Source organism: Heterodontus francisci, chromosome 13, assembly GCF_036365525.1.
Source record: "Heterodontus francisci isolate sHetFra1 chromosome 13, sHetFra1.hap1, whole genome shotgun sequence".
NCBI classification, from domain to species: domain Eukaryota; kingdom Metazoa; phylum Chordata; class Chondrichthyes; order Heterodontiformes; family Heterodontidae; genus Heterodontus; species Heterodontus francisci.
Genome location: NC_090383.1, coordinates 96212146 through 96239182, shown reverse-complemented (window position 1 = coordinate 96239182; position 27037 = coordinate 96212146). Strand labels below are relative to the sequence as shown.

General features: G+C 41.7%; 1 protein-coding gene across 3 annotated transcripts in view; it reads right to left on the bottom strand.

Annotated features, from left to right (window-relative positions):
* Positions 1–27037, bottom strand: part of LOC137376519 (tetratricopeptide repeat protein 7A-like) — a 319646-nt gene that overhangs the window by 123788 nt on the left and 168821 nt on the right. For all 3 annotated transcript variants that reach the window (XM_068045223.1, XM_068045224.1, XM_068045225.1), the window contains 2 exons: positions 25976–26048; positions 22482–22642 (listed from right to left, as the gene is read on the bottom strand). In XM_068045223.1, the coding sequence (XP_067901324.1) occupies positions 22482–22642; positions 25976–26048 (234 nt within the window). The remainder of the gene's footprint in view (positions 1–22481; positions 22643–25975; positions 26049–27037) is intronic.

The window sequence follows — 27037 nt, the reverse complement described above, 5'->3', positions numbered from 1 at the left end:
CAATGATTCACTGTAATTTAGGTAACTGCAGAGCTGGAGCAGCGAGGAGTGGCAGTCAGCAGAGCAATTCAAAGCATAAAAATGTTTAAAAATTTTTTCAACATTAATGGCATGAGGATACCATTCTAATTCAAATGGGGGCGTTTTTATCTTTTGCCTATATGAGATGGAAATTCAGCAGCGGTTGAAATGTGTTTGTGGGCTGAGAGGTTTTTTTAGGTGGAGGAAAACAAGGCAACTCATTTTGTATTTGTCTCTCATGTATATTATTCTGTGACCAAAAGAACAGACAGGAAACCCTCTCCCACACTGCTCAGATGTGTGAAAGACCACTCAAGAGTCGACCATTCAAAAAGGAAGTTCCTGGCCTTTGCTCCTGAAGACTTTCTTAGGCATAGCACCCCTTAACAGCAGCACCTGAATAAAACCAGCAAAGGCAGAAAAGTGTGTTCTGTGGTGCAGTCATAAAAAAAACTTAATCATATTAAAATGCATCCACAGCTCTCTGAGCAACCCATGGACAAAAATGTCTAACCATATACTTTAAAAACATTATTTTAGTTTCAAAATAACCATCTTCCAGTTGCAGGAAAAGGTCAATGCCTAGAAATTGATATTTAAAAAATAGCTTTGCAGACCATATAAAACCCAAAGTGAAAGCCACATGAACACACTGTACTCACACAGCCCTAATACAGTAAGAGGGAACCACCCGGGCAGGTGCTGCAAATAAACTGGTGACGCAATCGTACAGAAATCAAACTGTGGATCAGCAAGTGTCAGCAACAGCAGCTGCAGCACTGTGCTTTCAGACGTGCTTTTTGCTTAGCTTGTCCACCAGCATTTTATCCCGGTGATTAAACTGCAGTGCTTCTCTTTAGTCATATTGCAGCTCCACCGCAGACTGAGTCAGCAGAAGGGAGCGCACACCAAGATGTAGCTTGCAGACATGGAATGGAACAGTACTAAAAAGGAAGAATGTCACCTCCTTTCTAAATAGGACACAGTCAGTGGTTTCTATACCCTATTGCCACCTCATCTGAGCACTTTAAAAGTTTTTTCCCCCCAAGAATTCATAGTTGCAGCAAGAATAATGAAGCATGTCCGACATATTACAAAAACACTCAGCAATAAACACGAGATCTGGTGCATTTATTCATTTGTGGGATGTGGGCGTCACTGACTCGGCCAGCATTTATTGCCCATCCCTACTTGCTCTTGAATTGAGTGGCTTGCTGGGCCATTTCAGAGGGTATTTAAGAGTCAACCACATTGCTGTGGGTCTGGAGTCACATGTAAGCCAGACCAGGTCAGGACAGCAGATTTATTAATGGAATTCAAATGTTACCATATGCTGTGGTGGGTTTTGAACCCATGTCCCCAGAGCAATAGCCTGGGCTCTGTAAAGGCTCTGTAAATGTAAAGGCACTGAAATGAGCCTATTATCAAGCTACCTCTTAGATGATGATGATGATGATGATTTTTTATCACCATCTCCACATTCAAGTAGCCTCCCAACATTCACTGTCTAAACTCACATGGGAAATGGTTACTTGGATGAGATGCTTGAAGACATTTACTCACCATATCCATTAATGAGCTAATTAATAATTTTAATGAACACATCTTGTTTGAGTTTGGAAAAAATGAACTTCAAGCAGACGATAGTATCTAGCTATGGATTGGATTTTCCCCTTATATTTCATGGGCACTTTGTTACAGGAACTACTTTTTCAGTTGACGATTCATATGTTGCAGATGTCAAAAGCTTGAAAACATCCTCTGCCACAACAGAATAATATACTGCAAGCCAATCTACTGAGGACTCAGCCTGCTGGCAGACAGCTGGATTTAAACATCTCCATACTGACAACAGCTGCTTTAATAACCACATTAACAATTTACCTCATAGTGCAGTTGAATTCTCTTCATAAGAAAAACATGCTAGGAAGAGTCTACTGCTGTTTCTGTTCTTTCAAAGAAGGGAAATAAATGTATGTAATATTTCAACATATCAGAAGAAAACTCAGACTGGAATCTCCCTGTATGTAGGTGATGAGGTATTTGGTCAGTCATTAATTACGCTGATATGGAAGCAAAATACTGCAGATGCTGGAAATCTGAAAAAAAACCTGAAAATGCTGGAAATACTCAGCAGGTTAACGATTCAGATTGAAGACCTTCCATCATCTGATTAACTCTGTTTCTCTCTCCACAGATGCTACCAGATTGGAGTATTTCCAGCATTTTCTGTTTTTACTATTAATTACACTGAGATTGGCTTGGACATCAAAATAACAGAACTGCCAGAGTAAACCTACTGTAACAATTACACTGGAAGATTTAAGGACCAGTGTAATAAAATCTGAAAAATATACTTCAAGTATTGGCCAGTCACATGTGACTGGAAGAGACAGGCTGATGCCTCCATGTGTTCCTTCATCAGAATACATTTCAAAATGTTGTGATGAAGGACCAAACTGTTGGAATTAGGGGGTGTCAGAGTAAATTAACCCTTTAATCCCTTCAGTCAAGTTCCAAAATGATTCAAAAAGATACCCTTATTGGTGTCCATGGTTATATTTTATTCAGTATAAGCATGCTTGACACATGTTAATGTCTGAGCAGTAGTATCGAAGTGCAACATTACTGTTATGCCTTGGGTAATAGAGCGACCTCCATGTGACAATGCCAAATGGCTGCACCCTAGACACCGTTGTGTCTCTGTCCCCTGCCAGCATTAAGGGTTCATATGCAGGATGGTTCAAAACCTCTAGTGGAATACCTCTACACCTTAGGTGTTTCGAGCACCCTTTCTTATGCTGGTGCTACGCAGCAAAGTTTATGGAGACCAATTTAACGCAATTATGTATGAACATCCAAATTAGGAGGAGTAGGTCGCTCGGCCCTCAAGCCTGCTCCGCTATTCAATAAGTTCATGGCTGAACTGATTTCTCCACATTTCCACCTACCCCCAATAACCTTTCACACCCTTGCTCATCAAGAATCTATCTACCTCTGCCTTAAACATATTCAAAGAATCTGCTTTCACCGCCTTTTAAGGAAGAGAGTTCCAAAGAGACTCAACCTTCTGAGAGAAAAAGTTTCTCCTCATCTCTGTCTTAAATGGACGACGCCTTTTTTTAAACAATGACTCCTGGTTCTAGATTCTCCCACAAGGAGAAACATTCTTCCGACATCCACCCCGTCACGACCCCTCAGAATCTTATATGTTTCAATCAAGTCGACTCTTGCTCTTCTACATTCCAGCGGATACAAGCCTAGCTGCACCAATCTTTCCTCATAGCATATCTCGCCCATTCCAGGTATCAGTCTAGTAAACCTTCTCTGAACTGCTTCCAACGCATTTACATCCTTCCTGAAATAAGGAGACCAATACTGTACACAGTACTCCAGATGTGGTCTCACCAATGCCCTGTACAGCTGAAGCATAACCTCCCTACTTTTGTATTCAATTCCCGTTGTAATAAACGATAACATTCTATTAGCTTTCCTAATTATGTGCTGTACCTGCATACTAACCTTTTGCGATTCATGCACGAGGACACCCAAATCCCTCTGCATCGGAGAGTTCTGCAATCCTGCCAAAATGGACAACTTCACATTTTCCCACATGATACTCGATCTGCCAGATTTTTACCCACTCACTTAACCTATCTATATCCCTTTGCACCCTCCTTATGTCTTCTTCACAACATACTTTCCTACTTATCTTTGTGTCAAAAGCAAATTTAGCAACCATACCTTCGGTCCCTTCATCCAAGTCATTTATATAAATTGTAAAAGGTTGAGGCCCCACAGATCCCTGTGGCACACCACTCATTACATTGTGCCAACCAGAAAATGACCCATTCATGCCTACTCTTTGTTTCCTGTTAGCTAGCCAATATTCTATCCATGCCAATATGTCACCCCCTACACTATGAGCTTTTCTTTTCTACAATAACCTTTGATGTGGCACCTTATCAAATGCCTTCTGGAAATCTAAGTACAATACATCCACCGGTTCCCCTTTATCCACAACCCATGTAACTCTCCCCAAAGGACTCCAATAAATTGGTTAACCATAATTTCCCTTTCAAAAAACCATGTTGACGCTGTCTGATTATCTTGAATTTTTCTAAATGCCCTGATATAACGTCTTTAATAATAGCTTCTAACATTTTTCCAAAGACAGATGTTAAGCTAACTGGCCTGTAGTTTCCTGGTTTCTGTCTCCCACCCTTTTTGAATAAAGGAGTTACATTTGCTATTTTCCAGTCTAGCAGAACCTTCCCTGAATCTAGGGAATTTTGGAAAATTAAAACTAACGCACCAACTATCTCACTAGCTACTTCTTTTAAGACCCTAGGATGAACTCCATCAGGACCCGGGGACTTGTCAGCCCGCAGCTCCAACAATTTGTTCAGTACCACTTCCCTGGTGATTGTAGTTTTCTCGAGTTCCTCCCTCCCTTCCATTTCCTGACGTACAGCTAATACTGGGATGTTACTTGTATCCTCAATAGTGAAGACCGATGCAAAATACCCGTTCAATTCATCTGCCATCTCCTGATTATCCATTATTAGTTCCCCAGACTCACTTTTTATAGGACCAACGTTGACTCTGTTAACTTTTCTTTTTTAAATATCTATAGAAACCCTATCTGTCTTTATATTCCTGGCTAGCTTCTCTTGTACTCTAATTTTACCTTCCTTATCAATCTTGGTTAATCGTCACTGTTTTTTATATTCTGTCCAATCATCTGACCTGCCACCCATCTTTGCACAATTATATGCTTTTTCTTTAAGTTTGATGCTATCTTTAACTGTTTTAGTTAGCCAATAATGTCGGGTCCCACCCTTGGAATTTTTCTTTCTCATTCTGTGTATTCTGAAATATCCTCTTAAATGTCTGCCACTGCATCTCAATTGACCTATCCCTTACCTGAATTGCCAGTTTACTTTAGCTAGCTCTGCTTTCATGCCCTCATAATTGCCCTTATTTAAGTTTAAAATACTGGTCTTGGACCCACTCTTCTCTCCCTCAAACTGAATGTAAAATTCAATTATATTATGATTGCTGCTACCTAGGGGCACCTTAAGTATGAGGTCATTAATTAATCCTATCTCGTTGCACAATACCAGGTCTGGTATAGCCTGCTCTCTGGAACATACTGTTCCAAGAAATTATCCCAAAAACATTCTATGTACTCCTCTGCCCATCTGCTTTTTCCAGTCTATATGTAGGTTAAGATACCCCATGATTATCGCCATACCTTTCTGACAGGCTGCCATTATTTCTTCCTTTATACCCTGTCCTACAGTGTGGGTTAGTGTTAGTTGGCCTGTACACCACTCCTACAAGTGACTTCTTGTCTTTATGATTTCTCATCTCTATCCAAACTACTTCTACATCCTGGTCTCCTGAACTTGGGTCATCCCTCTCTATTGCGCTAATACCACCATTAATTAACAGAGCTACCCCTCCACCTTTTCCTAGCTTTCTGTCCTTCCTAAATGCCATGCACCCTTAAATATTCAGGTCCCAATCCATGCCATCCTGCAGCCATGTCTGAAATGGTTGCCAGATCGTACTTATTTATTTCTATTTGCGCTCTCAAATGCTAAGTGCATTCAGATCACAGAGCCTTTAATTTTGTCCTTTTATTATTTTTGTAACTTCTAGCCTTATCTGTTGATTTACTCTTAGATTTGTACGCTCTGTCCCTTCCTGTCATAGTCTATACTGTGTACATTTCTGGTCGCCACACAATATGAAGGATGTGATTGCACTGGAGAGGGTGCAGAGGAGATTCACCAGGATGTTGCCTGGGCTGGAGCATTACAGCTATGAAGAGAGACTGGATAGGCTAGGGTTGTTTTCCTTAGAGCAGAGAAGGCTGAGGGGGGACATGATTGAGGTATACAAAATTATGAGGGCCACAGATAGGGTAGGTAGGAAGAAACTTTTTCCCTTAGCGGAGGTGTCAATAACCAGGGGACATAGATTTAAAGTAGGGGGCAGGAGGTTTAGAGGGGATTTGAGGAAAATCTTTTTCACCAGAGGGTGGTTGGAATCTGGAACACACTGCTTGAAGGGGTGGTAGAGGCAGGAACCCTCACAACATTTAAGAAGTATTTAGATGAGCACTTGAAATGCCATAGCATACAAGGCTACGTGCCAAAAGCTGGAAAATGGGATTAGAATAGATAGGTGCTTGATGGCCGGCATGGACACAATGGGTCGAAGGGCCTGTTTCTGTGCTGTATAACTCACTGACTCGAATACCTTCCTCTCTTGCCTTGTCTCTACTCCTTAATTTACCATATCTTCCCAAATTTTATCTCTTGCCCCCACTATTCAGTTTAAAACCCTCTCCACCTCCCTAGTTATGCGGCTCGCTAGAACACCGGCCCCAGCACGGCTCAGGTGTAGACCGTCCCAACAATACAGCCACCACTTTCCCCAGTACTGGTGCCAGTGATCACAGACCTGAACACCACCTCCTACCACCCCAGTCTTTGAGCCACGCATTAATTTCTCTAATCTTATTTGCCCTATGCCAATTTGCGCGAGGCTCATGTAATAATCCAGAGATTATTATCTTTGAGGTTCTGTTTCTTAATTTAGTACCTAATTCCTCATACTGACTATTCAGAACCTCTTTCCTTGTCCTGCCTACGTCATTGGTACCTACATGGACCACAACGACTGGATTCTCCCTCTAGCACTGTAATTTCCTCTCCAGCCCTGAGCAGATGTCCCGAACCCAGGCAACACAGCTGTCTGGACTCTTGCTCTTTGCTGCAGAGAACAGTGTCAATCCCCCTAGCTATACTGTCCCATACTACCACTACATTCCTTTTTTCTCCCTCCACTTGAATGTTTTCCAATACTATGGTGCCATGGTCAGGTTGCTCATCCACCCTGCAGCCCCCACTCTCATCCAAACAAGCTGAAAGAACCTCAAACCTGTTGGACAATTGCAAAGCTGAGGCTCCTGCACTCCTGTCCTCTGGAACCCACTACCTGCCTCAGCTACAACCACACCCTCCTGCTTCTGATCAAATCAGAAGACAATTTCCTATGGGGTATGACCGCCTCCTGGTAAAAAGTGTCCAGGTAACTTTCCCCCTCCCTGATGTGTTGCAGTGTCTGCAACTGGGCCTCCAGTTCAAAGACTCTGAGCCGAAGCTCTTCAAGCCACAAACACTTGCTGTCGACGTGTCTGCCGTGGATCACACTGGCATCCAGGAGCTCCCACATGCTGCAGCTGTGACATCACCTGTCCTGCCATCCTTAATGTGTTTCAATTAACTACTTAATTATTTTATTCAATTATTTATTTTATTCTCCTTTTTTATATATTTTATTAAGCTTACCACTAGTTCCTTTACTAAACGTTAGGATTGGAATCGACCTTAACAACTTACCAGATATTCACCAAACAGCTAGCTTCTTCCCCAACCAATCACCTCCCTGCTTTCCTGTGATGTCACACTTGTTTTTCTTTGAAGGGCTCGTTCCAATGAACTGGATAGGATGCCGGATAGGCTAGCACTCCGCGCTCTTTTCAATGAAGACTCTTGCGGCACTCCGCGCTCTTTTCAATGAAGACTCTCGCGGCACTCCGCGCTCTTTTCAATGAAGACTCTCGCGGCACTCCGCGCTCTTTTCAATGAAGACTCTCGCGGCACTCCGCGCTCTTTTCAATGAAGACTCTCGCGGCACTCCGCGCTCTTTTCAATGAAGACTCTCGCGGCACTCCGCGCTCTTTTCAATGAAGACTCTCGCAGCACTCCGCGCTCTTTTCAATGAAGACTCTCGCAGCACTCCGCGCTCTTTTCAATGAAGACTCACAGCAGTCCGTGCTCTTTTCAATGAAGACTCTCGCAGCACTCCCGCTCTTTTCAATGAAGACTCTCCCGGCACTCCGTGCTCTTTTCAATGAAGACTCTCCCGGCACTCCGTGCTCTTTTCAATGAAGACTCTCGTGGCACTCGCGCTCTTTTCAAATGAAGACTCTCCCGGCACTCGCGCTCTTTTCAAATGAAGACTCTCGCAGCACTCCCGCTCTTTTCAATGAAGACTCTCCCGGCACTCCGTGCTCTTTTCAATGAAGACTCTCCCGGCACTCGCGCTCTTTTCAAATGAAGACTCTCCCGGCACTCGCGCTCTTTTCAAATGAAGACTCTCGCAGCACTCCCGCTCTTTTCAATGAAGACTCTCCCGGCACTGCGTGCTCTTTTCAATGAAGACTCTCGTGGCACTCGCGCTCTTTTCAATGAAGACTCTCACAGCACTCGCGCTCTTTTCAAATGAAGACTCTCCCGGCACTCCGCGCTCTTTTCAATGAAGACTCTCACAGCACTCCGCGCTCTTTTCAATGAAGACTCTCACAGCACTCCGCGCTCTTTTCAATGAAGACTCTCCCGGCACTCCGCGCTCTTTTCAAATGAAGACTCTCCCGGCACTCGCGCTCTTTTCAAATGAAGACTCTCGCAGCACTCCCGCTCTTTTCAATGAAGACTCTCCCGGCACTGCGTGCTCTTTTCAATGAAGACTCTCGTGGCACTCGCGCTCTTTTCAATGAAGACTCTCACAGCACTCGCGCTCTTTTCAAATGAAGACTCTCCCGGCACTCCGCGCTCTTTTCAATGAAGACTCTCACAGCACTCCGCGCTCTTTTCAATGAAGACTCTCCCGGCACTCCGCGCTCTTTTCAATGAAGACTCTCCCGGCACTCCGCGCTCTTTTCAATGAAGACTCTCCCGGCACTCGCGCTCTTTTCAAATGAAGACTCTCCCGGCACTCGCGCTCTTTTCAAATGAAGACTCTCCCGGCACTCCGCGCTCTTTTCAATGAAGACTCACAGCACTCCGCGCTCTTTTCAATGAAGACTCTCCCAGCACTCCGCGCTCTTTTCAATGAAGACTCTCGCAGCACTCCGCGCTCTTTTCAATGAAGACTCTCGCAGCACTCCACGCTCTTTTCAATGAAGACTCTCGCAGCACTCCACGCTCTTTTCAATGAAGACTCTCGCAGCACTCCACGCTCTTTTCAATGAAAACTCTCAGCACTCCGCGCTCTTTTCAATGAAGACTCTCGCAGCACTCGCGCTCTTTTCAATGAAGACTCTCGCAGCACTCGCGCTCTTTTCAATGAAGACTCTCCCCGTTCTTTTCAATGAAGCTTCTCTCAGCACTCTGTGCTCTTTTCAACGAAGCTTCTCCCAGCACTCTGCGCTGTTTTCAACGAAGCTTCTCCCAGCACTCTGCGCTGTTTTCAACGAAGCTTCTCCCAGCACTCTGCGCTGTTTTCAACGAAGCTTCTCCCAGCACTCTGCGCTGTTTTCAACGAAGCTTCTCCCAGCACTCCGTGCTCTTTTTGAACTGAAGTCTCTCCCAGCTCTCCACACTGTTTTTCTGAAGTGAAGCCCCTCCCCACTTTCAGTGCTGTTTTTGAAATGAAGCCTCTGCCCTCGCTCTTTTTGAAGTGATGCCTCTTCTCGCTCTTTTTGAAATGCCTTGCTACATGCATTGCCCACTTACTGGTGATGTTTCGTACCCATCTCCCTGCCCAGGCCAGGTCAGTATCTCATAACCCCTGACGTCATCTGTTTTTTCTATTCTTGGACCCTTATCAGCACTTTGATATTTCAAATCAAGGTGTTGCTTAACCGGGTGCCAATGTCGGTCAGCGAGCTTAGGAGTGATGAATGAACAGGACTCGGTGTGAGTTAGGGTACGGGTAGCAGAGTTTTGTATGAGCTCAAGTTCACAGGAGTGGAAGGTGGGAGGCAAGCCAGGATGAGCTGAGGTGGGGCGGAGATGTTATGTAGGTGGAAGTAGGCAGTCTTGGTGATGGAGTGGATGTGATTGGAAGCTCTTCTCAGGATCATATAGGTTGCCAAGGTTGCAAATGGTCTGTTTCAGCCTCAGACAGTGGCCAGGGAGTGGGAATGGAAACATTTGAAACGTACAATACAAACATTTCTAGCCCCACAGCAGCATTGACATAAACTAACTTGCAACACTACTACTTGCATTTGTGACTCAAGTGGTTTATATGTTGCAGAGGGCTGACCACTCAGGGACTACGGCAGGAGTTCACTTCAATGTAATCCCTGCAAAGCTGTTAACAGAATCTTTCATTTCTTATCTATCAGTGCTCACTGTAAAGACAAACACAGGAAACTATAAGACTAACAGATGAAGTATATAAACCAAAGAAGAAAATTGTCTTTACAGTTTCAGGAGGCTTGAAGTTCAAGTATGCATCTCCAGATCAAAAGATTATGTGGATGAATGCCTGATACTTGAACTTAGTTGCCTCAGTTACACCAGATTTCAGCTAGGCTTGCCAGAAGAAGGAACAAGATTTGCATTTAAAAAATGCTATGTGGGAACATTTTATAAACCCAAGACAGATGTGGAAAATCACATTACGTTTCAACAATATTTTATGCAACAATTATGAGCAACTAATTGTGAATGAACTATTGCACACTGCACTGTTTAAAAGCCTTCGGCGCATGTTGGTACAGACACAATGACTCAACTATAGATACTTTGTTTGAGGCAGGCAATATATTCCGTGGATCAATGCTGAAGGAAATACTCTGCAACCCAGCTGAATATATTCTCTGTCCCGAGTATAAACTTTAAGTTGCATTCACACAAGGGTAATTTTAACTTTGAGTGATGGTCTAAAATGAGTGGTTTCAAATTATTTGTCCATTGTACACCACACGTGATTTTCCTTGGCATTGTTGGTGCAAAGTGGTTTCAGCTTCATATCATCACTAATCCTGAGGAACGCAAATAGGATGTGAAGGCCCTAAACCTACTCCAAAGTGAAGTAAAATGTGACCAGCTACTCCAGGGTTTGTTATTCTTCAGTGTCCAGTTGAGTCCCAACTCCAGATTCAAGCTACATAGCTATAGCTTTGATGGGAAATGAAAACTGTCTCACACTGCAGTTCTAGTGTGAACTCACCCTTAGGCTACAAAGTCTGCGGCGCACCTGGAATTGAGAAGTAATTTTCTAAATTGTTTACTTAAAGGAGCTTTAAGGATGTTTGGTATAAGGTCTGTAGGTAGGAGCAAGTATGTGCCACAACATGGGACAAGGATGTGCAAAAATGTCATATATTGCTTAGCTGCTAACTTAAGGGTGGGAAGAAAGTTTCCCCATTATTCCAATTGTTCTCCTGCATCTCCTAGGGACCAGGTTCACTAAAGCATTGGCAAAGGCTGACAGCAGGTTACTAAAGCTCTCAGTTTAAGGCTGAGGCACCAAGTAAAGGGGTAAAGTTTTCTTTTGACAGTAGTAGTTCTTCATAGCTGGAAGGAGGGTTTACTGTGGCTATATCAAACAGGTCAATACCAACAGGTTTATCTGCATCATAAAGCAAAAGCTTTTCTGTCTTGCCATGTTGACAGTTCTGTCTTGGCAACCTGCCATCTTACTGCAGCATTCTTTTCTATTTCAATTCATGGCTTCCTTTCACATAAATGTGTGAAATTCTTTACCTTGCTTGTTGAGCTGCAGCTAACTTTTCACAGTTCAACTGTGAACACCCACCTCTCTCCTTCCTTCTAGATGTACACATATTCTTATTGTAGTATTTTTAAAAGTAACCATCTAAAGATGAAATTCAGGCTGGAGTGGGCTTTTGCTCACTGGCAAGCAGATTATCTAAAGGCAGAGGGATGAGTAGGCAGAGATTGCTTAGCTGCCCAGAGATGTTTAAATGAATTAACGAGGGACTCAGATGACAGCTCAGCTAATTTCTGTTTTAGTACAACATAGAGCAAAACATTGCTGAGTTTATTAAAGATCACTTATACCCATCATAAAATTATATGACTGTAATTAAATACAGTCTCTTATTGTTGCTTTGTTTGAATCTGGTCTTTCAACTGTTGCTTATTTTGACAGCTTAACAATTCACTCTACTGCTAGCCTGGTAAAAAACTGCTCAATCATCATCACAGAAACAGTCTCCACAGCAAAATGACGGCCTTCATCTAACTAAACCTCAAAGCAGGAGCCGTTGTGTGCACTGACTGATTGGTTTCCTCTGCTATTTGTAGAAAAATCATAAATGCATTAAGAAAGGTTGCACTTCTACAGTTGTTCTGGGTTGGTACTGGTGCATATACCCACGACTATAAATAATGCAGGTGTTACAGCATTGGGTATCTCACTGGAACACAAAAAGTTTATGCAATATAAAGTAGATTTCACATTATACATTGCAATCATACAAGCTGCACTTCAACTATATAAAAGAGCAGTATGTGCCAGACAGGCCTCATTAGTGGTAGAATTGAGAGTGTATTGTGGCTATCCATTACAACCTGAAAAATTAATTGGCATACATTTGTTTAAAATAGGAAGCTCTCCTGCCACCTATTCCATCACCCACCCGCACCCCGCGCCCCACCACAACCACATATTTAATTTCAACAATTTGACATAGCTACAGCCCAAACCAGTTTAATCCTTAAGATATAAAAACAGAAAATGCTGGAAATGCTCAGCAGGTCTGGCAGCATCTGTGGAGAGAGAAACATGGGCTGAATTTTCTGGCTGGCATTGGGAGCCTGATATCATGCCTATGTGGAGGTTCCGAGCCCGCTCAGGTCATCAGTGTGCCCGCTGGTGCAACCTTCCAAATGCTGCTTCCGCACTCACCATCGTATTAAGACAGTGGGCGGGCTCCAAGTGCTGCAGGCCCAATAAGAGGGCCTGTAGCAATGTCTGGCTGGCAGCTCCCCTCGGAGAGATGGGCGCTGCCGAGGCAGGCAGGCGAGTCCGAAGGTGCCTCAACATGGAGGTTGCCTGCATTGAAGTTATAAATTAAGTTATAATTGAAGCCGGTGGAGTCATCAGGTTGGAGGGGAAACCCCTCCGTAAGCCTATTTATATACAGGGCCGCAGCCTTTCATCCCTGCAGTACAGAGCATCTGGATCTGATAGCAGCTTGGCCAGCTGCCAGGAGGTCATCTCGATTGAGCTCGGCCTCCGCACACACAGGGGGGCAGCTCAGATGTCAGTAAAATACCACGCTGATGCAAAATGACCTCTAAGTGGGGTCGTAATTCTACTAATTGGCTGCCTGCTTGGCAGCTGATCCAGTTCCCATCCCTCGCCAGAAAAGTTCCCCAGAGGCAGGAATGTGTCGGGGAGCCATCCCAACACTGCTCTCCCCTATTTTCTCAGCACCCCCTGCCCTCAACCCAGTCTCCACAGTGCCAGAAAAATTCAGCCCAACTTTTCAGGTTTTTGACCATTCTGATGAAAGATCTTTGACCTGAAACTTTAACTCTGTTTCTCTCTCCATGATTGCTGCCAGACCGACTGAGCATTTTCAGCCTTTTTCCTTTTTTATTTCAGATTTCCAGCATCGCAGTAGTTTGCTTTTGTACTAACCCTTAGACTACTTGCAGATCCTGAGTGTTCCTTGTTTCCTGGAAGGACCTTATTTTTTATTAAGAAAGAAAGACAGACCTGCATTTATATAGGACCTTTCACAACCAAAGGATGCCACAAAATGGTTTACAGCCAATGAAGTACTTCTTTTTTTGAAATGCTGTCATGGCTGTAATGTAGGAAATGCAGCAGCCAATTTGCACACGGCAAGCCTTCACAAGCAGCAATGTATAAGGACCAACCAGATAAACTGCAGCATTTCTCCAGGAAATGTTCCAAACAACAGGCACCACTTAGCAGAGCTATGTCAGGGTGGAGAGGGTAGGAAAAAGCCCAAGGGAATGGTACTGGAATCATAATGCTGTCTAATTTCAAGTGGCACAGACTTGAGGCTGATTTAATCAATCACTAGAACTGACTGACCACATTAAATATTATCAGGTAACAGTCAACATACTGTACTGCCAATTTGTGACAATCTCAAAATATTATAAGGGTTCAACCATCTTTGTTCCGCACACGACCATCAAACTCAATATCCACCCTCTTCACCAGTGGCGCACTGTGGTTGCAAGATAGATAATAGATAATGGAATCTTTAATCAAAAATGTGATCGAAAAACATCTAGGAACTGAAAATATTATCAATAATAGTGAGCACAGATTTTTAAAAAAAAAGTCATGCTTGAACTACCACATTGAATTCCCTGGAAAAGTAAAAGAAAGGGTAGATAAGGGGAATGTAGTAGATGCTATATATTTGGATTTCCAAAAAATCCTTTGATAAGGTGCCACATAGTAGACTCATAATTGAGGTCAGAATATGTGGAACCAGTGGACAAGTAGACGAATGGATGACAAGTTGGCTACAAAACCAAAAAAGGAGAGCATTAAAAGAAGTTACTCAGATTGGCAAATGGTGGGACGTGGTGTTCCACAACAATCGCTGCTGGGATCACTATTGCTAGCCATTTACATAAACAATTTGGATAGGAATTGGAAGGACAATTTCAAAATTTACAGATCACATCAAATTGAGGGGTGCAGTTAACACAGAGGAAGACTGAGACGAAATGCTTGAAGACATCAATAAACTTGCAGAATGGGCATGTAATTGGAAAATGATCAATATAGATGCGGGCAAGGTAATACATTTTGTGAGGATAAATAAGAACACCACATACTCGTTAGAAAGTGTGTCTAAATGGGGTGGAGGAACAGAGGGATCCAGTAGTACAGATACACAGATTGCGTATGAGTGTAAGTGATGGTAACGGGGTATGGGGGGAATTCACCTCATCACAAAGGATTTAGAAAGCAGTTTGGATCAGATTTGCTCTAAAACAGCATTTTTCAATTGATTACTGAAATATGAATATTCTTTTTCTTTCCCACTGTAGGTATATAAATAAATGCCCCTTTGTATACCATGAGTACAGAAATAAATATCCACATGTATGTAACATGGGTCAACGGCTCTTTTTCTTTGTGATCCATATGTTTAATGCATGACTTTTATAGTGAGGGTCTAAAGGAAAAGATTAAACTAATTTGCATATTTCTGTGTCAAATATCTCTGCAATACATTAAATGTTTAAATTGATAACTTTTATTTAGAACCTCTTTAACTTGAATGTTATAGCAATTCCAGAATTTTCAATATTTATATTGATCAGAAAAAAAAATAGAATTGCAACTGGTGTAACCATTTAGAATATATTACAGAATATAGATCTCCATGTTTGAATCCCTCCAATCAGGTTTCCGCCTCTGCCACAGTACTGAAACACTTCGCAAAGTGGCAATGACATCCTATGGGACTGTGACAAAAATAAATCTTCCCTCCCCTCGCCCTTCTCTACCTGTCTGCAGCCTTTGACATGGTTAACCACACCACTATCGTCCAGCTGGGTGGGACTGCTCTTACCTGGTTTCATTCCTACCTATCTAATTGGAGCCAGAGAATCACATACAATGACTTCTCTTTCTGCTCCTGCACTGTTTAACACTAGTATCCCCAAGGATCTATCCTTGGTCCCCTCCTATTTCTCATCTGCACGCAGCCCAACAGTGACATTATCCAAAAGCACAGCATTAGTTTTCACATGTACACTGACAATGCCCAGCTCTACCTCACCACTACCTACCTCACTTGACTCTTCCACAGTTGTTAAATTATCAGACTGCTTATCCGACATCACATACTGGATGAGCAGCAATTTCTTCCAATTAAATATTGGGAAGACCGAAGCAATTGTTTTCGGTCCCCGTTCCAACCTCTGTTCCCTAGCTACCGATGCCATCCCTCTCTCTGACAACAGTCTGGAGGTAAAGCCAGTCTGTTCGCAACTTTGGTATCACATTTTGGTAATGGTTTTGGTAATTTTGGTAATCAACTTTGGTAATGAAGGGCGGCACAGTGGCGCAGTGGTCAGCACCGCAGCCTCAGCTCCAGCGACCCGGGTTCAATTCTGGGTACTGCCTGTGTGGAGTTTGCAAGTTCTCCCTGTGTCTGCGTGGGTTTCCTCCGGGTGCTCCGGTTTCCTCCCACATGCCAAAGACTTGCAGGTTGATAGGTTAATTGGCCATTATAAATTGCCCCTAGTATAGGTAGGTGGTAGGGAAATACAGGGACAGGTGGGGATGTGGTAGGAATGTGGAGTTAGTAATAGGAGTAGGGTTAGTGTAAGTGGGTGGTTGATGGTCAGCACAGACTTGATGGGCCGAAGGGCCTGTTTCAGTGCTGTATCTCTAAAACTAAACATATGACCCAAAGATAAGCTTCCGACATTATATTTGCACCATCACTAAGACTGCCTATTTCCACCTTCGTAACATTGCCCAACTTCGCCCATCTCAGCTCATCCACTGCTGAAACCCTCATTCATGTCTTCATCACCTCTAGAGTTGACTATTCCAATGCACACCTGGCTGGTCTCCCAGATTCCACCCTCCATAAATTTGAGGTAATTTAAAACTCTGCTGCCATGTCTTAACTTGCACTAAGTCCCGTTCACCTATCACCCCTGTGCTCACTGACCTAAACTGGCTCCAGGTCAAGCAACATCTTGATTTTAAAATTCTCGTCCTTGTTTTCAAATCCCTCCATGGCCTCGCCCCCCTCTATCTCCATAATCTCCTCCAGCCCCACAGCACTCCAAGATACCACCACTCCTCTAATTCTGGCCTCTTGTGCATCACCAATTTTAATTACTCCACCATTGGTGCCTGTGCCTTCAGTTGCCTAGGCCCCAAGCTTTGGAATACGTTCCATCCCACTTTCCTCTTTGAAGACACACCTTAAAACCTAACTTTTTGAGCAAATTTTTGGTCATCCTACCTAATATGTCCTTATGTGACTTGGTGTCATATTTTGTTTAATAATGCTCCTGCGAAGTGCCTTGGGATGTTTTATTACGTTGAAGGTACTATATAACTACAAGTTGTTGTAATATAAGGATTGCATGAAGCCCGATTTTAAAGTTTCACTTTTCACGCATATAACATGATCTCTGCGAAGATTGTAATTTTCATTTTTCTCCAGGAATATTAATTCAGAATAAGCTGAAGGAGTCATGTCTTGCTGTGTTTTGATGCTTTATACAAAATAAATCTCCTCACTTCTGCTGCTTTTAAAAATATAACTTGCCATTGATAAATAAGAATGAAGGCAACCACCTTACAAATAGCATGTTAAGTATGGTTCCTGAATGACCACTTTTGTAGTTAATCACATATTTTCAGAGTTATCGTCAGGGGTACAGGCTGACAATTTTAGTCTAGGAACCCCATGAACTCAAGCCTCAAGATTCTCAGATTGCACAGGCCTTCAACACAATCATTAAAACACACTTTAAACATAGAAAATACAACCATTTTCATGAAAAGTTGTAATTTTTGTTTTCTGTTACAAACCTTATTTTCAGTATTAGATCATCAGTTTAGTGGAGAAACCAAAATGGTGGCTGAGTCAATTGTTTTGTGATAAACAGCTGAAGCAGTTTAATTGGTTCCTTTACTGACTGCTCAGGCTTGATTAACTGTTTTGAAACACACTTAGTTCCTCACTGGTGGTATTTCTACTCGCCCAGTGATTCATTCAAATTATCCCTACCTCTCCAAATGCGACTTGTAATTAAAGGTAATCAAGCAGAGGCTGTCAAAGAAATTTGCACAAAGGTACAACATTCAAAGTGTAATACCCATACTGTGAGAGACAAGTAACATGTTAGATTCAAAACAGAGAGAGGGGAGCAGGATTTTTAGCCCCCGAATGGGGGCAAGCACAGAGGTAGGCAGATGTGAAAATTTTCACCGCCGGCTGGTGTGCTAGCACCACCCCACCCCCACCCCTGTCCATTTTTCCAGAGGCAGGATGGGGGTGGGAGCAGGAATTAAAGTCCAATTAAAGCCTATTGTCAGAGGCTGGCTGGAATTTTCCAATCAGCCTTCGGGCCCCCCAAGGCGTCGAGGACCAGGTCAGCTGCCTGGAGGCAGCCTCCCAGTGGCAGACCAGAGGGCCAGCAGTCCAGGCAGGCTTTGAGGCTCTCCCCACCTGCCAGGCCACAGCTGCAACTGCAGGCCATCCTGCGGTCGCCCGGCTGCTGTCTTTATTTTATTTAAAAGTTTAAAAAGTTAGTAAGAGGGTGACTCCATCTTGAGGCACCCTCTCTCTCTCTCTCACCTGAAAAGGCAGCCTGCTGTTTCTTCCACACTGGAGGGCCTCTTATTGGCCCTCCGGCTTCAAGAGTCCCGCCTGTCATTCTTATTTGGGCGGAAAGCTCGCCCTCTGGCCACTAAATTGTCAATTCGGGGAAAAGCACTGCCGGGTGACTGTTCCCAACACAGTTTGTAGTTGTGACCCCCAATCGACCCCAACGTAGGGGTCCTGACCCAAAACTCAAAATCCCGTCCAGAGTTTCAATTCAATTCAGAGACACACAAATCCATAAGTCAAATCCTGTTTACTGCATACGTTTGGCAAGACTAGTACACTTGTCACCTGCTCTGTTTTGAACCAGAGAATCCCATTCAAGGGCTGCCCATCTTGTAATTTTCAGTATTGAAAAAGCAGGAAACATCAGGGTTTTTTTGTTTGAGTGTCTATGACTTTAAAAGAAATGCTCTACGCAGGCAACAGCAGTGGTCTTACCATGCACGCACTGATGAGTCAAGATTCTAAATGCAAGCAGTATTTGTGAGCCTACTATTAAAAGAAGAAAATTTTAAAAATATACTAACAGCAGGTCCTAATTACACAGGGCTCTGTTCCCTCCAATTTCAGTGTATTTATCAAAAACATGAGATATGAAGCTGAGTCTTTATAGAAGGTATTGGGCATTCTTAACCTCTGATGTGAAACAAAATTAGAAACAACAAACTGAAGTAGATAAACTGATACTTACAAAATAATTTCAACCGTCTGCTAATTTCTGCACAAGTTTTTGTGAAAAAATTAAGTAAATGATTCTAAGACATTGAAAGTAAAATCACTATGCCTCAACCCTGCTCTTGTTTTGGACTCAAATAATGGGATTTCTCTCATTTGCTTAAGGAACTCATTGATAGAAGCACCATGATTTTGTAATGTAGAAACATTGTGGATCTGAGATATTCTCTTTTGTAGTCTGCTCGTTAACCGTATGGACCTCAGGCTCCACTTTTCCCCAACTGCCTCCAGAAAAAATGTAATTGTGGAACTCGTGGTGTAAAATAAGCTATGCCTTTTGGCTCTACTCTTAAAAAGGGAAGTTTGGAAGGTTGGTATAATAGATCCTTCCGAAGAACTTATGTCTTGCACTCCCAATGTTGTAATGACTGTGAAATAAATGCATTCGCACAATGAATAGATGCTGTACAACAATTGAAAAAACTGCATTTTGCAAAGAACAAAATTTAATCCCTCCATTGTTGATTCTTATTTTAGCTTTCCATTGTAATGCACAGCCAAACTTAGCTCACCACATGCAAGTTACGCATTAACCTGGCCTTCGAACAGCCACCTTTGATAATCACCACTCACTTCAATATTGAAAGTGATTGAAAGTATTTCTTGCGATAGTTGTGCAGATTTTCTGTTTATTCACAAAGATCATACTTGCTCTTTGCTTAACTGTATGGATTTATTGTTTGTGTGCAGGGTGAGAATAATTCACCTTGCAACTGTAAAGTGTATTAGCATCCTGTCATCTATGAAAGGTGATGGACATGTAGCAAACTATCCATTTAAGTGGGGGTCTTCTCTTGGTGCACCTTTGCTGATAGCTGTGAAAGCCAATCCTAGAGAGGCAGGTTCTGCCATAAGTGCTGCATATGAAGCTGCCAAGTAAATCTGTGAGTTGTTGTTTACAGCATTGGCACCTATTGCCAAGTTGTTGTAGCCACTGGTTATGGTAGTGCACGCCAGTCCACAGGATGTGTTGCCATTTCCCTCTTTCGCCAGCTAGTGACTCCCAGGTGCGATAGTCAACATTGAGAGCCTTCATGTCATGCTTGCAAGTATCAATGAAGCAGAGCTTTGGGTGCCCCACTGGTCGTCTGGCCCCAGCTACCTCACCATACAGAAGGTCCTTCGGTATGTGACCGTCTTCCATCCTGTGGACGTGTCTGATCCACTGAAGCTGCCTGTGTTTGATTATTGCCAACACACTTGAGAGCTCTGCCTTTGAGAGGACTGCCGCATTTGTGATTTTGTCCTGCCAGGATATACCCATAAAGTGCCACAGACAACAAAGATGGAAATTATTGAGCTTCTTTTCCCGGTAGCTGCAAGTTGCCCATGTTACACAGCCATACAGCAAAGCTGAAAACACAGGCTTTATAAACCATCAGCCTGGTCCTAAAGATCAGCTTGGTGTTATCTCATGCACATTTCGCGAGTCGACCAATGGTGGTAGCTGCTTTACCTATGCCTGTAATGAGCTCTGCATTAAGGAATAGATTGTCTGTCACCGTGGACCTGAGGTAGCAGAATTTGTTAATCACTTCCAGTGGGGTGTAACTGTAAAGGATTGTTTATTCAACAGGCTTAATCGCTATGTAACTATAAAGACTTCACAATGTAACTGTTATTGTTTACTGTGCCTCCACAGGAAACATCCATCAATCAATCCAACAGAAACTCCACAAGTTAAGATTTCTCAACAGATTGGTTCAGAAAATCCAACCTGGTAAAGCATGCCAGTGCATGATAGATACTCAGCTGACCAGCAAAACTGGCAAATAAACAAATATGGTAATATTATTCATATAACCATATGAAACACTTGTTTATTTCACAGGAAATAAGTTGCTCTCTGCATCAGTGGAAATCATGACTAAACTATATAGTTTAATCGAGTCTGACTGCACCTTGAGCACTGTGTTCAGTGGCTGCTGAGACATGGAGAGATTCAAGTGAAGAGCCACAGTGCTGAGTGCTAGAGATCTGTCATGAGGGACGACTGGACAAACTGGACTTTTCAGACTTGAATCAGGTGTTTGAAATGAGACTTTATAGTTCTCTATAAGATAATTAACAGAATGAAAGATGATAAATCTGGAATCTTACATTATATGAAATTGTGATAGAAGAACAAAATCACAAGTCTAAATAGCAAAAGGAAAATTTAGGCGTGGAGATCAGGCCTAAGAGCGATGAACATATGAAAGGACTCCTAGATAGAGCAGTGCAGGCAAAGATCCTAGAATCATTTAAGAAACAAGTGGATGCTTTAAAAGGAGGACTTCAGGATCATTCTGGGTAGATAAGTCAAAATGACAGAACAGCTTATTAGGGCACAGCAAAAATTTACTTCATAAAGAATAGCACACACTATACTGTGATGGAGCCTGTGGTGCGAAACCAGCATGTGTGCAGACTGTTTTTTGAATAGATGGCTTGTTGAATTCTGTTAAGTGCACTGACTCTGGTTTCAAAGCTTGTTTTTTTTTAAAGAGCGATTCTAACTTGAAGTGAAACTAAAAACTTCAGGTTTTTGAGGAAAGAGAGCAACATGTCCTATATACATTGTTGGGGTCAAGTACTGTATAAATTTTAGGGAACAACACATTCTGTATACATTATATGAAAAAACAAGCCCTGCAAACTTTGTAGTGAACAGCACACCCTGTATACATTGCACATAACAAAACACCTTGTGTACATTGCAGGAAACAACAGACTAGCAGTGACTGGCATAAAGGTTGAAGGGATGGGGGTTGTTTCTCTGGTCCTTCTCATGTCTGTGACTGATGCAAGGAAATCCAGGAGTGAGATGAGAGCATATGAATTTCTAGACAAAAAAGCCAACATCCATTTGATTCGCCTTCTACCATACTGGTGGGTCACATGTTACAAGAATAATGGAGATGTTGACTGATCGTGGCAATCAATTCCTATCAATTAGTCCATGTGGCGCAGTGGTTAGCACTGCAGCCTCACAGCTCCAGTGACCCAGGTTCAGTTCTGGGTACTGCCTGTGCGGAGTTTGCAAGTCCTCCCTGTGACCGCGTGGGTTTCTGCCGGGTGCTCCAGTTTCCTCCCACATCCAAAGACTTGCAGGTTGATAGGTAAATTGGCCATTGTAAATTGCCCCTACTGTAGGTAGGTGGTAGGAGAATGGTGGGGATGTGGTAGGGAATATGGGTTAATGTAGGATTAGTACAAATGGGTGGTTGCTGGTCAGCACAGACTCGATGGGCCGAAGGACCTGATTCAGTGCTGTATCTCTAAATAAAATAAAATAAAATAATATGAAGCACATTAAACACCCAGAAGTGGAGAGCTTTAGGAACCACAGATCCAAAGTCATTTTCTTACAAGCTTACTATAGTTAACATATGCCATGTCTTAAATTACTCATACACTGTATCCCCAAATATTATTTTCTGAAAGTAACCTAATTTGCTTTTGAATGAATCAATACTAATTGCTTCTACTGACTTCCTAGAATTCCTAGATGATGGGATGGGAATGGGGGAAGACATCAATCATAGATAATTGAGCATTTCATCAAATATGATGCAATTAATATGAATAAATTACTATTTATTAATACCTGAAGTTTTCTGGGTATTCATTCACTGCCATATTGATGACTTCTAAAGCATGATGATAATGTTTTTGGGCAGAAAGCAAAAGTGCCAACAAATGGAGAGAATGCAGGTCATCATTCCTGAGCTTAAGTGCTACTTGTAATAGTTCAATAGCTTCAGAGATCTGCAAAATAGGTTTAAACACAGCATAAATATTTACAATGGTCCAGTTGCAGAGGCAATGAAAAACACAGGTCTACTAATTGGAAAATTCTGTACTCTCAAAACCAGCCTTCGATTACAGTAAGTCACAGACAAAAACACTTGTAACTTTGTTCATCTGTTCTAGTGTCACATGGCATTGGTTCTTCACTTATTGTTCCATTTGGCAAATTTTTAGCCATTCAAGGGGATAAAGGCAGAAAGGGGCAGCTGTAAGGAGAGTCAGCTTATGGCAACCAGTTAGACTGCCATTAGCAGAGGATTGAGAAGATGTCTGCTGCCACCTGATGTACAGCGTGGGGACGGGGGAGGAAGGGGCAGAAGATGAAAATAATTTTTATATAATTAGATTAAAACACTATTTTTACTTGTTAATTCACAAGAGACAATGGATACCTCTTAGTAATACAACCAATTCAGATAAAGATATGAAGCTGCTCAAAGTTAGTATCAAGTCTACACATGCAGTACATTTTGGTGAGGGGTAGCATGGAAGGTGGAAGATGTATTTAAATTGATGCACAGTTGATTTAATAAAACATATTTGAAATTATCACATGAAGTCCTTGTTTTATTCGCAATCCCCACACTTTTCTCAGCCTATTAAGAAATTTAAATGGCATCAACTTTTTAACTGTACTCCTTTTGGATGAAGCACCCAGGAGAGAAAGACTTGTAAGAACACAGCTTCTACCTTCTGTAAAGCTTTGAACTATCTCAATGACACTAATGACAGCATGAGTTAAAATAAATGGGGAAGAGCAAAGACCAAACTACAAATTAGAAGAAAATGGTGAAAGAAAAACTAAATAGGAGGAATTGTAAAACACATTAAAAGCAATAAAGAAATCAACATTAAGAAAATGAATAGAGGAAACGGTGTGCAGGAAAGATAACAGAGAGACTCACGACATTCAAGAAGTATTTAGACGAGCACTTGAAACGCCATAACATACAAGGCTACAGGCCAAGTGCAGGGAAACGGGATTAGTTAGGATGGGTGCTTGATGGTTGGCGCAGGCACGTTGGGCCTACGGGCCTGTTTCTGTGCTGTAAAACTCTATGTGAAGTATGCTCATGGTAAAATACTCTCTGCATGAGCAGTGTGAAAAATATTTTATATATCTTATACTTAAGAGGAGTTACTTTAGTTAATTTTGGTCTGAAAGGAATGTTGTGATAACTGCTAAATTAGATATCAACCAGAAAAGATCTCCTCTGGATTATGTTTCAAGCTGCTCTGTTGCCAGATAGCTGGTGTCCTTCCATATAATGGATGCAAATCCCAGTGCATCTAAAGCCAAGTCAATCGTTCAGCACCAGGTGGTGAGAGATAGCTGGATTATTAAAAACATTAATACACTCCTACACACTAATACACTTTTGTCGGAGCAATATTTTCTACCTGAAAATACTTGACCTGGCCTGTCTGCCACTGAGTAACATCCTCCATGTTCCCAAGTAATACCTTCAAAGAGTTTCAAAAGTGTGTCATATTTGTTAAACATAGCTTTGCTGTGCACAACATGTTACTTAAATGCAGGAAATTTTAAGACATTTAACAGGATGGATCTGGTTGCAAGGTTGGATGCATTCTGCAGAAGTGATCGGAGATAGTTTGATAATATGATTAGATGTAAAATGATAAGTGGCTGCTGCAGATGTTTTCATGATTCTATTTTTTGCATTGAAAGTCAATTGGCTGACACTAAATAAGGTAGGAAAAAGTTGTAAGAATAAAAAAAACTGCCTCTGCACCAATAACTCTGGTTGACAAACACAGCATCCTGTGTAATAGGGGGACATACAGACTATACATGTCCCAAATTCAATTCCTGGTCTATGCCGAGTCAAATCTATATAAAAGGGCCTGAGCACCCTTGGACTAAGGAAGGGAAAACCAGCCATTATCATCATTTGTATACTCTATCTAATGAGCCATTTTGGAAAGTATGTTTGCATGTGTATTGGCGAGAACAGGATCAGGCTTGGTTGTGATGCTCAGTGTGGTTGAATAGCCAACTGGCACTCACTGTCTAAGTGCACATATGAGGAAAGGCCGCTTGGGCAAAATACTGGAGGGTAACCAGTACCACAGGAAGGACTCAAAGTGCAGATGAAAGGAGATAAATGGAAACAAAAATTTAAAGAAGGTAAAGTAGGAATTTAATTGCAAGAAATATAGTAAATAAACTGTAACAATATAAACTGAGAAAATAAATAACTGAATTTGTCAATTGCACAGCCTGCATAATGTGAGTGTTTTAAAGTACTTCCGTGCAACAGAACACTGTATTGTCATATTTATATGGCTCTCTCACAAGTGTGAAAAATTGCCACATGTTTTGTAAAGCCAGTAAAGTAACTCCTATAATCATCCATGTGATTGCCTAGATTTTCTGTATGAGCCCCTGTGACCTTTTTAATAAAACTTCATTATTGATTTGAAATGTGGTTTTGCTTTCCAATTACAATTTGGGTGGGGGACATTGTGCTGTTGCAGTTTTGCTTTATTCTGGGAGATGATAGCTAACTACTTCAGACATATAACATCTTTTCTCCAGCTGAGGGATTTTGGCAGTCGACAAAAACATGGCAGCTGGTATTTATGGTCTTCTAGCTTTCAGCCATGCCTAACTTTATAGTTGCCTCCTCCTCAAAACAAGTATCTCAGACCTAGATCATTTTACAGCAGACATTTTCATCAGGTATTTTTTTCTCGAGCTCTATTATTATGCTGTCGCTGATTTGCCTGTGCATAAATGCATACTGTCTAATGTTTTGAATGTTAAAGTTTTTCCAGCCACTATTAATAGATTGTACACTTGTAATTAATTTCCACTTGGAAATACCAATAAGTTTCCAGACAGCCACTTTCCAACTAGACTGGTTTGTATCTTAAAATGAGAACCCTGAGATTTTATTGAAATCTCCCTCTCATCAACCAGTGTTATCCCTCTCATTTTAGTGATTCTGAAGATAAAACCTACTGCACTGAACAAAGAATCACAGTAGGGATTTTTTTTAAACTTTCATCACACTAAACAGATTGATGTTAATAAGCTGGCCTACCTTTAAAGGGATAAACAACATTTTTGTGAAAAAGCTTTATTTACATGGGGAACAATCTCCTGTTCAGAAGGTTATCAGATAAATCTTTACATACAGTTTTCCAAATTCTTTAACTGTCAATAACACTTGCCCTAACAATACAGCTTAGAAGTCCAGATATTTTGTGGCATATCAGAAATAATGCATCAATGGCACCTGCAGGTAATGGGACAATAGCACCCACCTGCCTGTTGAAGGCCAACTGCAGGGAAATGTATAGAGCAATCCGATGATCGTCAGAATCCAAACTCTGGGCTCTACAATGATGGGACACAGAACCATGAAAAAATATGATGCTCAATGAAACACGACAAAATAAAAATATAGAAACTCAATACAAGGGGAAACATTAAATCAAACTGAGACTTTCACTCTTACATGAGACCTGATTTGATAAATTAATAAAATATAGAACAGTTTTGAGCTGATTTAGTGATTTAATGCATTTATGTGTAGTACGTACTTTTGTTTTTAAATAATTTAGCTGCCAATATTTTGTACTTAATGTTACATTAAAATCTGCTAACCACAGCGATCCAAAACTGAATATTTCCGTTACTGTCAATTTCTGATTAGTTTGGCTCATTCCCATTAACAAAACTAAGTATTGCAAGATACAAGTAAATGCCAACAAATCATAAATAGTATCTGTAACAAAATACAATTTTTTCCCCTGGGAAAAATATGGTGATGAACTACTGAAAACAATGTTCTCCCAAAAAATTACAGAATCTATAAAAAGGTCTTCATTTTTGTACTGAAGCAAAATACTGCGGATGCTGGAAATCTTAAACAAAAGCAGAAAATGCTGGAAATACTCAGCAGGTCAGGCAGCATCTGTGGATAGAAAAACAGAGTTTTAAAATTAAAGTTCTGATGAAATGCCTTCAATCTGAAACGTTAACTCTGTTTTTCTCTCCACAGATGTTGCCAGATCTGCTGACTATTTCCAGCACTTTGTTTTTTTCTGATTTCAGATTTCCAGCATCTGCAGTATTTTGCTTTTATTCTTGATTTAACTTTAAAAAAAAACTTTGTTCTCAGGACATGGATGACACTGGCAAGACCACATTTATTGCCCATCGTCAGTTGCCCTGAGAGAATGGTGATGGACCACTTCTTGAATCACTGCAATCCTTGTGATAATGATAATGCTCCCACTATGGCATTAGTTACATTGGCAATTCCAGGACTTTTCTCCCTGTGATAATGGAGGAACAATGACATTTATCAAAGGCAGTTGATT